The sequence below is a fragment of the Morchella importuna genome (assembly GCF_003444635.1).
Source record: "Morchella importuna strain M04M26 chromosome Unknown Morimp01GS010, whole genome shotgun sequence".
Classification (NCBI taxonomy): Eukaryota; Fungi; Ascomycota; class Pezizomycetes; order Pezizales; family Morchellaceae; genus Morchella; species Morchella importuna.
The window spans coordinates 108,257-121,375 of record NW_025763407.1 but is presented as its reverse complement, the minus strand read 5'-3'; the positions used below and the strand labels follow the sequence as shown (position 1 = coordinate 121,375).

The window sequence follows — 13,119 nt, the reverse complement described above, 5'->3', positions numbered from 1 at the left end:
TTACTGGTTATATATGTATAGAACTTCAGCCTTAAAAACTATTATAGGTGGTTAGCTACTTGTATCTACTCGCAATCGGATAGAGAAGACGTGGGGTGGGGATATATGTAATACCAATATATATACTAGCTACATGTAGCCAGTGGGCGGCGTTGGAGGTTATCCACCCCTCACTCGTGTAGATAGAGCTAGATCTAGGCGATACTGAATCGTTGGGTAAGCCCGGAACATCATGTCAGTAACCAGGGTCCTCAGACGGCAGATGCATGCTTTCCAGGTATGCAGGTATGTATATACATACATGCATGCAGCTATACCTAGAGTACATGAGTACTATCCCTTCGTCTGGCAAGCTGACCACCCTATAATAGGAAAATGATATTTGTATGGAAGAGCTATTATTTGATAAGAGAGATAAGAGGATCTGTTAATAAAGCCACACAAAGGTTTGCTTTTTTGGGGCATAGGGTGGTCAGCTTGCCAGACGAAGATACATCTAGAGTAGAGCACATGTACTCTAGTTGATCGAATCCAACGTCGACAGTCATGAACATACATGTATATGTATGTGTTCTGAAGACAATCTTCCTATACCAACTTGAACCAATAAACGGGTCAAGCTTGTCCTTCAATAGAGCGGACCTATCCCTTCGTCTGTCGATGCTGCCCACCCTATGATAGAGAATTTAAATTTGTATGGAGATCTGTTATTTGATAAGAGAGATAACGAGATCTGTTATTTGATAAGAGAGATAACGAGATCTGTTATGTAGTAAAGCCACACCAGATTTGCTTTTTCTTGGGTGGGCAGCATTTTCCGGCGGACGAAGGGATAACTACATGATACAGTCGCTCACCTACTGACGGCGGATCCTGCCTGATGGTTCTGTTTGCCCTTGGCGCCCAAAACCTAACTCTTTTATTGGCCTCAAATCCCTGACCGCCATCAGACAGGATCCGCCTTCACCCCGTGAGTGACTGTACATGTACTTAAGCTATCGCTACTCGTATTTCTCTGACGTTTGTGGACGCGACTGATATTGCATGCCATACAAAAATACGCCAAGCTCATGATTTTGGGTGTATGCAATAATGGCCCAGTTCAAAAACGTCAGAGAAATACTAGTACATTTTGAACCCGGCTACTATTGCATGCACTAAAATCATGAGCTTAGCGTATTCTTATATATCTAGTATGCAATAATGGTCACGTCCGCGGACGTCAGGAAAATACGAGTACTCTAGACTTGACATCCTTTCACATACACATTATATATATATATTAACGCCTATAACAAGGCCCGTACATTGACCTGCACCCTAGGTTGCGGGCCCGCTTTCTTTAACGTCCCTATCTTCCACCAATTGCGCAAACACACGTATGTATATACGTACCGTATATCGCTGTCCACTGGTGACGTGTGGATCCTTTTACACTCTAGACCGGTCAAAAGTACCTAGGTCGGGGTGATTTTCCACGTCGCAGGTGTCGCTGCATAATGGACATCTCTCTGGGATCCATGGGCTAGGACCATGGCCCTGGAAATACGAAAGGCTAGCCCACAGACTAGGGGGTTGAACCTATCATCTGAGCGGTTTTGGCAGTAGCCCGGCCTGATCTAGTCGTAAGTGATCCTAGTGTCCATTGAGTTTGGAGCTTAGGATTTGGGCCACGTAGTGATCAGAACGATAGAGGTGAGAGAGAAGGTGGAGTTTTGATTCCGCCACCCTTTGCACCTTCTGCAAACTTAATGTGACCCTACTCATTCTATAAGACCTTACTAGTATATTCGGTTTGACCGATCAAAAACGAGCTAATTACATACATATCACCGCCGACGGGTTGAAAGGCCTATAACCAACAGGCAGGCTTAATTAGGAGTAGACTTACATGTAGTACAAATCGGCAGGAAGGCCGATCGCTTGGCCACTTATACACCAGCTTGAAGTTGGATTCAAGGTCTTTTGAAGCGCAAGAGGGGAGTGAATATGAGTCAAGTATCAATCTTACATATAGTTCGAATATTTCAATTAAAATTTAAATCTGACATCTAGATTCGCGTGGCGCCTACCCTGAGTGTAGGGCATATCAACGGCTGTCAGAACAAGACGTTAGGAGCACGCATAACCTATCTTCGCGATCGCCAAATTTTAAGGAAGACCCAAAGTTGAAATATTATGGCTAATCTGACATATTTAGTTCTCTCTTCTATGTAAAAGCACATTCGGCAACAAAACAAAACGGGGTTTACACGGTTCAACTCCGTCTGAAGGGCCCTTTCTTTTTTTTTTCAACGCGTGGAAACTCTATTTGTATCATTGCTAAACGGCCCCTTTTCAAACTGAGGCTTGGCATCGAGTGATAATCTGTGGACACCGGCAACGCGCTTCCTCGATCATGAGAATTTTTTGTTCGCCCACGAGTTGAGAGAGAAAAAAAACTCCGAAGAGAGGAGCAGGGGAGAATACCAACCGGATTGGGGGCATTTTCAAGCCAAGCCTGCCATGCATAAAGCGGGTATTAATATTCCTAATTCGTGGAGCCTGTGCTTCTCAATTGCAAGATCGCGTTGGATATTCTTTAATTCCAAGTTTGTTTCTCGTGCAGTTTATGCTCGTTTGACGTTGAATATAGCGTGTGCTTCTCATCCGATGAAGGACAAATGATTCACTTTGGGTGACAAACATTTATTGTTATACACAATACATGTTGCATTATCATTTCTTCCAAATATTGAGAGGGAAGGCTCACTAAAGCCCTTGGGACCAATGAATTAGGCAGGAGAGGGGGCCCTTGGGATCAATAGCCCAACGGAAACTACCTCTCTTGGACAGTAATCTCGGTGGTAAAAACACTCCCTTGCGTCCAATCTGCATATGGATGTGCCATTACTTCCGTTAGAAATGTATCATCAGCTAGCCACTCATTAACCTACACATTTCTCCGACTTTAAAATCTTACTCTGTGATAGACTGTCTTTCTTAAGAATATTTCTAGGATACATATTAATCTGCAATCGCTTGAGACATAATTATAATGTAAGGAAAACTACTTCGCCACTGCCATAAAATAACGATTAAGTACGTTGACTTCACGAGTTGATAACCAACCATGTGTCTTAGAGAACCCCACTATAACTGACGCTGAATCATGGGATCGTTCAAATCTATAATCGGAATATTAAGGGGTAGGCATCTTGCACCTTTACCATCCGGATTTAAACACTCCACAATCTTCGTCGACGACGCGAAGCACTCACACCACTCTAGCAGGTCATTCCACTGGCTCAGCAACAGCGACAACACCCTATTAACCCTGTTCGTCTTACCATACCAATGATGACCCTTTTCAGTTATTGGATGTCTCTTGAAAAGCTCTCCTCCCGGATGCCCCACTCTCCAGAAATGCGTCACATTGATATAGATTTCCACAACTTCAGCAGGGCGGTGAATTTATACCACGTCACAAACAACGCCAAATACGCCTCCTGGTCACGCCGGGTATCGCTAATGCGTTTTGGATCATGGTTCAGGTCTGTATGATCCTGCACCAGTTTTCTCACCGCACTGGCCAAATCATCGAGTGCTTTACGGACATACAAGATATCGGGATCGAGTTTGGGATCCCAGACAGTGCTGCTGCCGTGGAGCCAATCCCAGGGCACAACAATGTCACCGCCGGGGACGTGGGGGTGGGCTTGGTAATGCGGAAAGGGCGGTAATGGTGGGATAGAGGGGCGTCACTGTTAACCGGGATGGGGTTGTTCGAGTAGTAAGAGCGGACGGTGGTGCAGTCGCCGGAGGGGGTTCTGGGGTCGTGGGTGCGTGGCATCGTCTGGTGGTAAAACTGGATGGGGTATGTAGTTTGAGTGAGGTTTTGAGAAGTAGATGTGGTACTTTAGTAGGCGGTGACGTGGGGAGTTAAATAAACCCATGGAAAGTCGTTTTACCATCGATTCAGTTGTCTTTTTCTCATAGAATGCCCATATATCCTCTTAACCTTTATTTCTATGGAGCGATAAATGTGTCAAAAGTAATTTTACCACCGGTGGTGAAAATAATACAAACTTTTCTGATAAAAGCACAGACCTTTTGGCCAAAATGGGCCATAGAATGCCAATATATGGCCAGAAGGGACCATATAATGCCACTATATATGAACATTGTCCACCGGTGGGGAATTCCACCACCAGTGGGAAATTTTCATAAGATTTTTGAACATTTACTTATGTAGTATAGCGCAGTATAAAGACTGAAATTCAGTGTTGATACTGGCACAAGGGCTGAAATTCAATGCTTATACCACCGGTGGTAAAATTACTTTTGACACATTTACCGTCCCATATATTTCAATGTATTTGTCTATGTATGGACATGTTTGAGTTGCTAATTTCTGAATCTACATAGTAACGATCTCTATGAAATAGAAAGCCATCCTATTTATGATCTTCAAAGGTGACGTTCATGTTATACAACGCGTGTTGACAAAATCTCACAAAAATCCACCTCCCCTAAGAACGGCGACTAGACACTGATTTGAGAAATAGGGTTGTTACGACAGATGTCTTATATAAGGGACTGACTCTAGGCGCTGTAGCATGTTGAGGAACGGAGAATGTCTGCTTCATGGGGGAATTGGGCCAGATTACAGCGGGGCTACATCCCCCGAAGCCAGTTTTGGTGGGATATCCACCGTAAGTCAACTTAGATGGTGCCTGTCACATTATTATAGGTAGATATCGAGGTAATGGCTTACTAGAACAGAGATTGTTGATTAGATTATCTATGACTGAATCTAAGACCCTGCTCAATTGCTGAATTGCACCTCCGGCTGGAGTCTCCCTGATACTGGTTTGGGAGTATGGAGCGACGAAGAGGCTCATTCTATGGATATATCGGTACGCGGTATTGCGATGCTGCTCGCTTTGGGTCATCGTAAATTATCAGCTCGTGACTCATCTTCCCTCTTGTTCAATTGACTTAAGCGGTTCCTGGATCTATGTGTTTGGTCGCAGAATTTTATTACACCAGCGATGCCTTAATGCAATGCAGCCAGTGAAACAACAACTATAGACAGCTGCGAGATACGTGTAGATATATCGAGTCAAGATGGGGGATAAGGGCTCTTATTAACATCGTCTACCATGTCTAGCGTTCGCCACTCTCTCAAGAGAATTAATACTGTCTCTGGATATATCCATGTAATCCACCAGGATATCGCATAATTTCAAAGACTTAGATCACGGATACAGAAATAAGAGCTTGTGCGATACGGAGTGTACGGGTGTCTGCAGAGCCGTTGGGACGTGTTAGATGTGCGGTCTCGTGTGTAGAAACCTGCGCCGGGTGTGCATTGCAATATAAATCTAGTCAGCGGGTATTTGCTATGCATGGTGCCAATGCTGTCGCTGCGCTGAAAAGTAGACCTATAACTATCGGCAACCAGCACATTCTATGATATATCCTATGATCTGGTTTGTTTAGCGATGCGACAAATCAATTTATTTGATGCTCAGACATCCATCTTAACTTGTTCCTGGCCGTAGATACACACGGTCAGTAGGTTCAATAGTGTACATACAAGCAACCCTTCGTTCAAACCTAGTATAGATACCCCGGGAAAGGTCTAGTTTCTTCATGCGGTAATGAACGGAGGTTTTGCAGTCATGAATGTTGGACATACATGAGGATGAGTATGGTCTTTCTTCAGCCTGTATTTTTTAGGATGCATGGTGTACGTCGAAACCAATAAAGTATGCGGTGTGGAGGAGTGATGACTGAAACAAAGTTGTTTTGGAGAGGATACCTTGTTCTCTGGTGTCACTGAGCGACGATCGATGGTTACCGGGGAGCGAGAGCGATACAACCCCACTCAAGCCGGTAGCATTTCTTGGCCATGCATATATGGCCGCACATCAGCGGGCAGGACGTCTCTGGACTTCACTTCGAACTTTTCTCTACCCAAGGTATTTCCATATGCGAGCAGTTAGCAAAGCTTATGACAAGACAGGACAATACCGAGAACCGTATTTCCCTGCCGCGACTGGTAATAAACTTGTAGGATCTTCTTACCCCGCTAGCGCTATAGCACTACCTATTCGGCTCTCATCAATACCTTTCTTCTTGAGAATCGCTCCTTCAATCAAATTGCCTGCTTCGTGTCAGGGTTATCTGGATAGTTTGCGGGGTGAGCTTTAATAACTACTCACAGTGTGGTTCGACACGAGGGGAAGCTAGCGCTTCGTGCCTCCCCTCGAAGCAAATACCTCGATGCGCCTCATTTTCCTGGCCAGCTTGATGGGTTTCCTGGGCTGTACTGGACGGCTCAGAAAGCCATAGTAGTCCAGAGTGCACAAACCAGCAAAGCAAATCCCGAAAACTGTGCACGGAGTAATCCTTGGCTATCAATAGGGGTGAGTCATCCGTCTCACTAAGTATCATTGGGGTCACGGGTAATCACTCGAATCACAAATAATCACTCAAGCCGGTATAATAGTGCCAGGAGCGTACTATTTTTTGGTGGCAATTTCGAGTTGCCTGCATGTTCGAGATCTAGGAAATGGTGAGATCTCGAGAATGGATTCTTGAGAATTATTTTTTGGAGGCCCCACTCTTAGTAGTTCAGACTCGCCTTCAGAGAACTACGTTTGCTGCGTTCCTCCGATCCTGAACCTGCAGGCAATCCGAATCCGCCACCAAAAATAGTACTTGCCGATTTTTTTCTTGTATCACGTACTCGAGTCACAACAGGAGATTTCCGGGCAAACCCCGAAACCAACACAGGCTTTATACCAATACACAGCCAAAAAGAGGAGAATAGGCAATTACGCAAGTCTCCGGGTATAATAGAAAGAATTGATAGGTTGGCTCGTAGTTATAAGAAAGGGTGTATATAAGGTAAGCTAAATAACGAGAAAATATTGCTTTGAATTCGAGCGTTAGGGTATTAGGGAGCGCGCAAGAGCATTCAAAAGATACACGTCAAGTACTTCGGAACACTAATTAGAATCACCGAAGCTTCAGGTATCTCTAGGCTAAGTTGTACCTATCCCTCTACCCGCCACTACACTTAAACCTCTAGAATCTATATCATCCAGTAGATCATAGGATATCACTCGGATCACGAGTGAGATACTATGACTAGCAGGCGAAAGCCTGACTGTTGAATTATAATGCAGGGTATCCTACCATTACAGAGAAAGAATACGACATGGAAGATCTCAGTCTATAATATTATAGTCAAAAAAATTTAGGTAAGATACCACCCCACTTCCTTTAGTGAAACACATGGTAGCAAAGAATTCAAGCAGTTCATTTTCTAATACGGCTCGCCATATTACCATCCTATATAGTTTTTATAAGGACGATCAGAGGTTAAGCTCTGAGACGTATGAATGCCTAAAGTAAAATTGTCCCCGGGAAGCAAAGTTACATATAAGTATGTAAATCTTGGAAATTTCACCTTCAGGCTAAAATACATATAGGTGATCTGGAAAAACCTAGATAGCCGTTAGCGAGTGGCTATCTAGAGGGATCTACCGCGATTCTCACCTATACAATGTGTGATATGTGCTTAAGACATGGCCGACTATATATGCAAATGAACATATGGTCTCATTCAAATCACTCCGGGCACACCGAGATTACCACTTGGAGTACATCTAGTTTCCAAGCTTCATTTCACTTATGGTCTATAATCACCGCCATCCCAAGTCCACCAGCTTCCTGAGATTCTTTTCAAATTCTCAGTGTCATCATTCCCCTTCGGCGGCTATATAACCCCATAGCACGGTGAGCGCACAGGCTTCAGGGTTAGGGTTTCTGAACCGTTTTCCCGGATTTTATGTAGCCGCCCGATTTTACCATTGTAGACAGATCATCAGCAGTTTATAATTTTTGAGAATCTCCACTGCTGGCTCGAGCACGTGCGTGGGCTTGATCCCTAGGCGGATAGTCGGATGCAAAGCTGAAGCACGCAAAGGGCAAAATCGCATTCATTATTCTCTGTTTGTCTATGCATAGGTCCCGCAGCCTGTAGGCGCGCCTCGTTTGGTCGGAGAGCGCAAAATTAAAACATATCTTGTAGTTAGTTATAGGTGGCTATAATTAACCGCGCTGAATGTCTAGCTAGGCAATGGGTCCACTTCTTTTGTCTGCATGAAAATGTGGGTTTTCTACTCTACCCTGGACGAGTAAAGCACACCTACTCATGCGCGGGGGCGAATGCGGGTGCTTTCCAATGTCTGTCAAAAGTTTAAGGCCAATACTGCATGTGTAGTAAATATGCATAGAGTAGCTGTAGTGCTACATAGAGTTAACATTGGAATGCCAAGGCCGGCTTACCCCAGACACAGCCCTTAGACCACACCCCAGGTGAGCATGAGGGAGTGTAATCTACAGTAGAGTTATCACAGAGTTCGTCCTATAGTGAGCTATAGAGAGCACCTACTCAAGTGACATGCGCATGCGGACCTGTGTCACATCACCATACCCAGCGACACGGTTAGTTCCGTTGGCCCTCAAGCTTGGTGCTGCGGCGCTCTCAAAGTGGTGACTGCAGGCATAGGGCAACCGTAGAGAAGCGGATCGGAGTACATTAGAATATATACCCACATCTCTGGTAAGGTGCGCGCAGGGAAGAGAAAGTGATGCAAATTACCCAATTAGTATAGCAAAAGTAGTGAGTAGCGCTTGAGCAAGCTGGGCCTCTACTCCATGTAATTTGGAGATTAGATTCGTCGTGGGACGAGAGACCTCGAAGGTTACATGTGTCCTCGTGATGGATAAATTAATCTATGAAGATTTCTCTTTTACGACGTTGAGTTCTGCTCTATTGCTCACGTCCAACGAACCAGGGTGTGTACCATGTACCATGCATAGATATGTAGGTGCGATGTAAATTCTTATAGTGTCACACAGCAGGAGATGCTATAATGCATGATGTTAACGCTTCAAAATTGGGAAAGTCGGTCAAGACAGTCAGCCCTATAGCCTACCGGGCTGAGACATATGCACGGTTACTTCCGTGACTGTGGGTACACAATCCAGGTCTGAACATATTCGCCTGTACTCTACCCGTCGTACTGCGCGCATGTCTGATGTTACGCACATACATCTATGTTTGGAACCCAAGTTAACCCCGCATGTACGTAGAATGTATCCTACAATACTTTCCCTCTAGAACCAGTGCACCGCGGGCAGGGAAAAGATGAAAATATAGCGAACTGTACTTATATGTATCCTTATTGATTCTACATGTTTGTAAATCTATTTAATTCAATTTATACTATGTAGGTACGTACATGTATGTAACATGTAGCTCGACGTACCAGCTTGGCCAGGCTACATGCATACATGTATTCTAGCTAGTAGAAACGACCCCCCCCCCCCCACCTTTTCCCAATCTCCCGTTCTCCTCTGCCTACACAAACTACATATATGGATTCTTAACATTTACCTACTACCGTATCATGCGCCTCATTCTTGCTGAGTAAACTGAAGCTCCGCCGCTGCTGGAATCTGCTGCCCAGCACCACCCAAACACCATGCCGTCGCTCCCTTCTCGTAGATCTCCCCCCTTATACCGTTCCCGTCAGACCGGCTATCCTCTTTCCTCATTCATGGGCCAGGGACCTACCTCCACTGTCCACCACACTTCTGGGTGCTGTCGCCAGGGCAGGGCATACTGCACTCACTCGTCTGAATAACTGTTCCATTGTTGATGATATTTCCGCACCAGCACTATCTGCATTCATGATGTAGCCATTATCGGGGGCGCAACCGGCCACCACAAGTCACCGTGAGGAGGATAGAGGGTGGGGGCTATATATAATATATACCTAGCGTTCTCCACCATCCCGTATTTGTAGCCTCGGCATCTGACCAGGCAATCTCCCACATTATTGTTGTTGTCGTTAACCCAAACTGGGCCTAGGAGACGATTTCCAGAGTCAACGTAGCAGCCAATCGAGGTCCAGCCATAGGTGCCGGCGCTGCGGGTGGTAGCTAGCGCGGTGATGGAGAGGAGGAACAGAATGGAAGCGTGCATGTTGGAATGGCGGGCAAGTGGATTTTGGGGCTAATATGAGAAGAAAGCAGAGTTTGTGATTATGTGGGGAGGTATGAAGGGGCTTCGGCTCCTTTTATAATGTTGCTGGAGCGCCCGGAAGTGATGTATATACACATGGAGGAGGTATGTACATGAGACGCCGGAGTCAATGGTACGTATAGTGGATTCGATGTTGATGTAAGAAGTACATTCTGACCGCTTGAATGATTCGACTACGGATGGAAGGCAGGCACCGTAGTTGGTGCTTTGATTCTACCAGGGCAACACATCAACAAAATCACCTGACCCCATACCGTTTCGCCCTCCATGATTCGATTCATCACACGCCAATCATACGTGTTTCTATGTGTGCATAATTTGCCATGTAGGTGCCGGTATGCGTAGCTGCGCAGATCTATGGTCAGCTTTATTGTAGATAATAATTCTATACTCGGAGTAGAGACGTGGATGATCAATTATTTACTTGTTCCTGAAGACACTAATACCAATAATCTGTGCCCGTGATCGATGATTCGATGATGAAGGCCTATCAAATGGTGATAAAAGTGCCCCACACCGAATAATAAGGCTCAGTGTGATTTTGAGTTATGTACATCCGACGGCTGAGGATTTTCTGCATTTCATGATCAGGCCTGATATTACATGTCTGTTATTCCACGCCCCTGTGATGATCAATATGCGTGATCGAACCGATAACCGGCCATTTTGTGTTTTGTTGCCCTAGGCTACGCCTGGGCAAACAGGAAATGACGTAAATCCATGTCAGGCATGTGTCTCGCAATGGTATTATTTGGGCCTTTATAATTCCAACCACATATTTGCGCAGTAAACGGTTTAATATAGTTTTCAGTGAGATATTCGAGGGTATGTTCGGTAAGTTTGATTAGACAAGTTCTTTTATAGTACTAATGGACGAGCTACGGAAAATACCACCCTAAAAACAAAGCCTTCTCTATTGCTAATTAGGTGGTGTGAGGAGCTGGATCATGGTAAGAGAAGGAAACCATGAACCATCACCGGTAGCTGTTGCTATTCATGTCGACTGCGTAATGTTGTTTTCTCTTTTGTTACTGTTAACTCCTCTATCGATTTGACTGCGTAATGTGCGTGATTTGAAAGTGTCTGTGAGCATCATAGTGGGTGAATTAGACTATCTCCATCCGTTAACTCACCATGCCGGTGAAGCCTCAGCTAATATAATAAAGCTTACTAGGTTAAAAAGTTCCCTAATCAGTGTCCGAGCTTAATTGAGATTAGCTGCCCTCGCTCTGGTGGGCATCTCTGGGGCCTAGAGACAAGCAGAATCTTTCCTATGTACAGGGTAAATGAGCACTCGTGAGTGGATACAGCCAGACGATAGATATTAATTGATACTCATACGAGTGAGCGGATATGACGCGGGACCGAGTGACTAAGTATGATGCGATAGCGAGTGATTGGGGATGATCCCAGGGGACCATGTGACATTAACTGATTGATTGATGTGGTAGGGCTTAGGGTGCGCACGAACACTAAGGGTTCGAACTGTTAGTACTAAAGGTTCCTACCTAGCGGGTGCGGCCACAAACCGTCACCCGCACGTACCCACAAAGTCCTACCTTTGATCGCCCTTGGCCGCCTGCCTACTAGTATAAAAGGATCTATTTTTGTATGTAGTAATAAATCAAGCAAGTTGTACGCGAAGTTTACAATTGATAAGGAGTTCATTAACTGTATAAGAGTAAAATAATTAATTAATTAATAATTAATTCTATGTAGCCCTAAGGGTATGCTTGGTGCAGGGGCTTGGCATTGATGTCAGCAACTGTCTGTCTGTCTAATGTCTGCTGTGACCTAATGTCTCACATAGTTACATATTATGTACGAGCCTGGCCGGCCCCCATGCTTGAGTGAGTACCGTGAGTACCCTGCCAGTTTCCCTCATTACATTGCCTTCTGACGTTCTGAAGATCCCACCGCAAGGTTCAGCTCAATCCTGACCTCGGCCACGCAGCCAAATCTTTTTTTCTCTCTTCCTTCTTGCCCGAGCTAAATCCCGCCCTTGATACCCCGTCCTTTAGTCACCCATTTCCATATGTCTAGATCTGGGCTCGATGGACATATATCGGGCCTCAACATCTTCGGGGAGGTCCCTTCATCTCTAATCACTAAGATTCAAGATCTAAACATTATTCTGTTCAGGCAATTTCTCCCTAGTAGACCTAACCCAGCTCTCACTAGCTAGCTAGCACCCACCCCCCCCCCCCCCCCCCGGGGCGCCGAACCGAATCTCTTCTACTTATATATCAATAGATCTTCCCTTTACGAAGTTGATCTAAACTCAATTAGCTTTTACCTATCAACCGAGTGAAAACTGATCACAAACGAAGGAATGGAGGTGGCTGCACCGATTGTTGGTCTTCTCTTGGCGGGCGCTACAGTGTTTGAAACGTTAGAGAAGTTTATCTCTAGATACACGGGTGCTCCAGCGCTCGCGCAAGAGGTATATGTAGAAGTTCGTGACTTCCGGTACGCACTGCGGAGGTTGTGTTCCTACGTGGAGGGCTCAGCGGATTACCCCGCTCGGAGCGGCCTCCACCGATGTTGGTCACTTATCTCTCACACTAGGATCTTGCATGGCTACGTTCTCACAGCTGGGGCGAACTGTTGATCGTCTGATACCACCGACTAGTGAACTGGGCATTAAGGCGAAAATCCGGTGGGCGAGGGCTAAAGCAGACCTCTCTGAGCTTGTACGGCGCAACTAGCAACACAAGATCACATTGAGCTTGCTTCTTACGATATGGAGAAGGTAATTTCCACCAGAGGAGGGAGAGACAGGAAGAATGCGGATGAGATATTGTATCATCGCGTTGAGCTCAGGTCACCCTAACACTACTCACAGTGAATCCTCCGCAGAAACAGAATCCCTAGTTGATTCCTTGAATGGCATACTGAGACATCTAACATCACTCACCCAAACATCTACCCCGTCGTCGCCGGGCCGCTTATCCCTAGCTTCTGCGTCAAGGCGGTCCATCCCGAACAGCGATACAGCTTCAATAGCTACC

The 13,119-nt window shown here is 45.4% G+C and overlaps 1 protein-coding gene across 1 annotated transcript; it reads right to left on the bottom strand.

Moving 5' to 3' along the window:
* Positions 1-9,477: 9,477 nt before the first annotated feature.
* On the bottom strand, positions 9,478-10,048 carry LAJ45_04132 (uncharacterized protein; the record flags this gene model as incomplete). Its single annotated transcript, XM_046113713.1, has 2 exons — positions 9,478-9,577; positions 9,840-10,048. The coding sequence occupies 2 exons, from the start codon at positions 10,046-10,048 to the stop codon at positions 9,478-9,480; spliced, it is 309 nt and encodes a 102-aa protein (XP_045972815.1).
* Between the last annotated feature and the right edge of the window lie 3,071 nt (positions 10,049-13,119).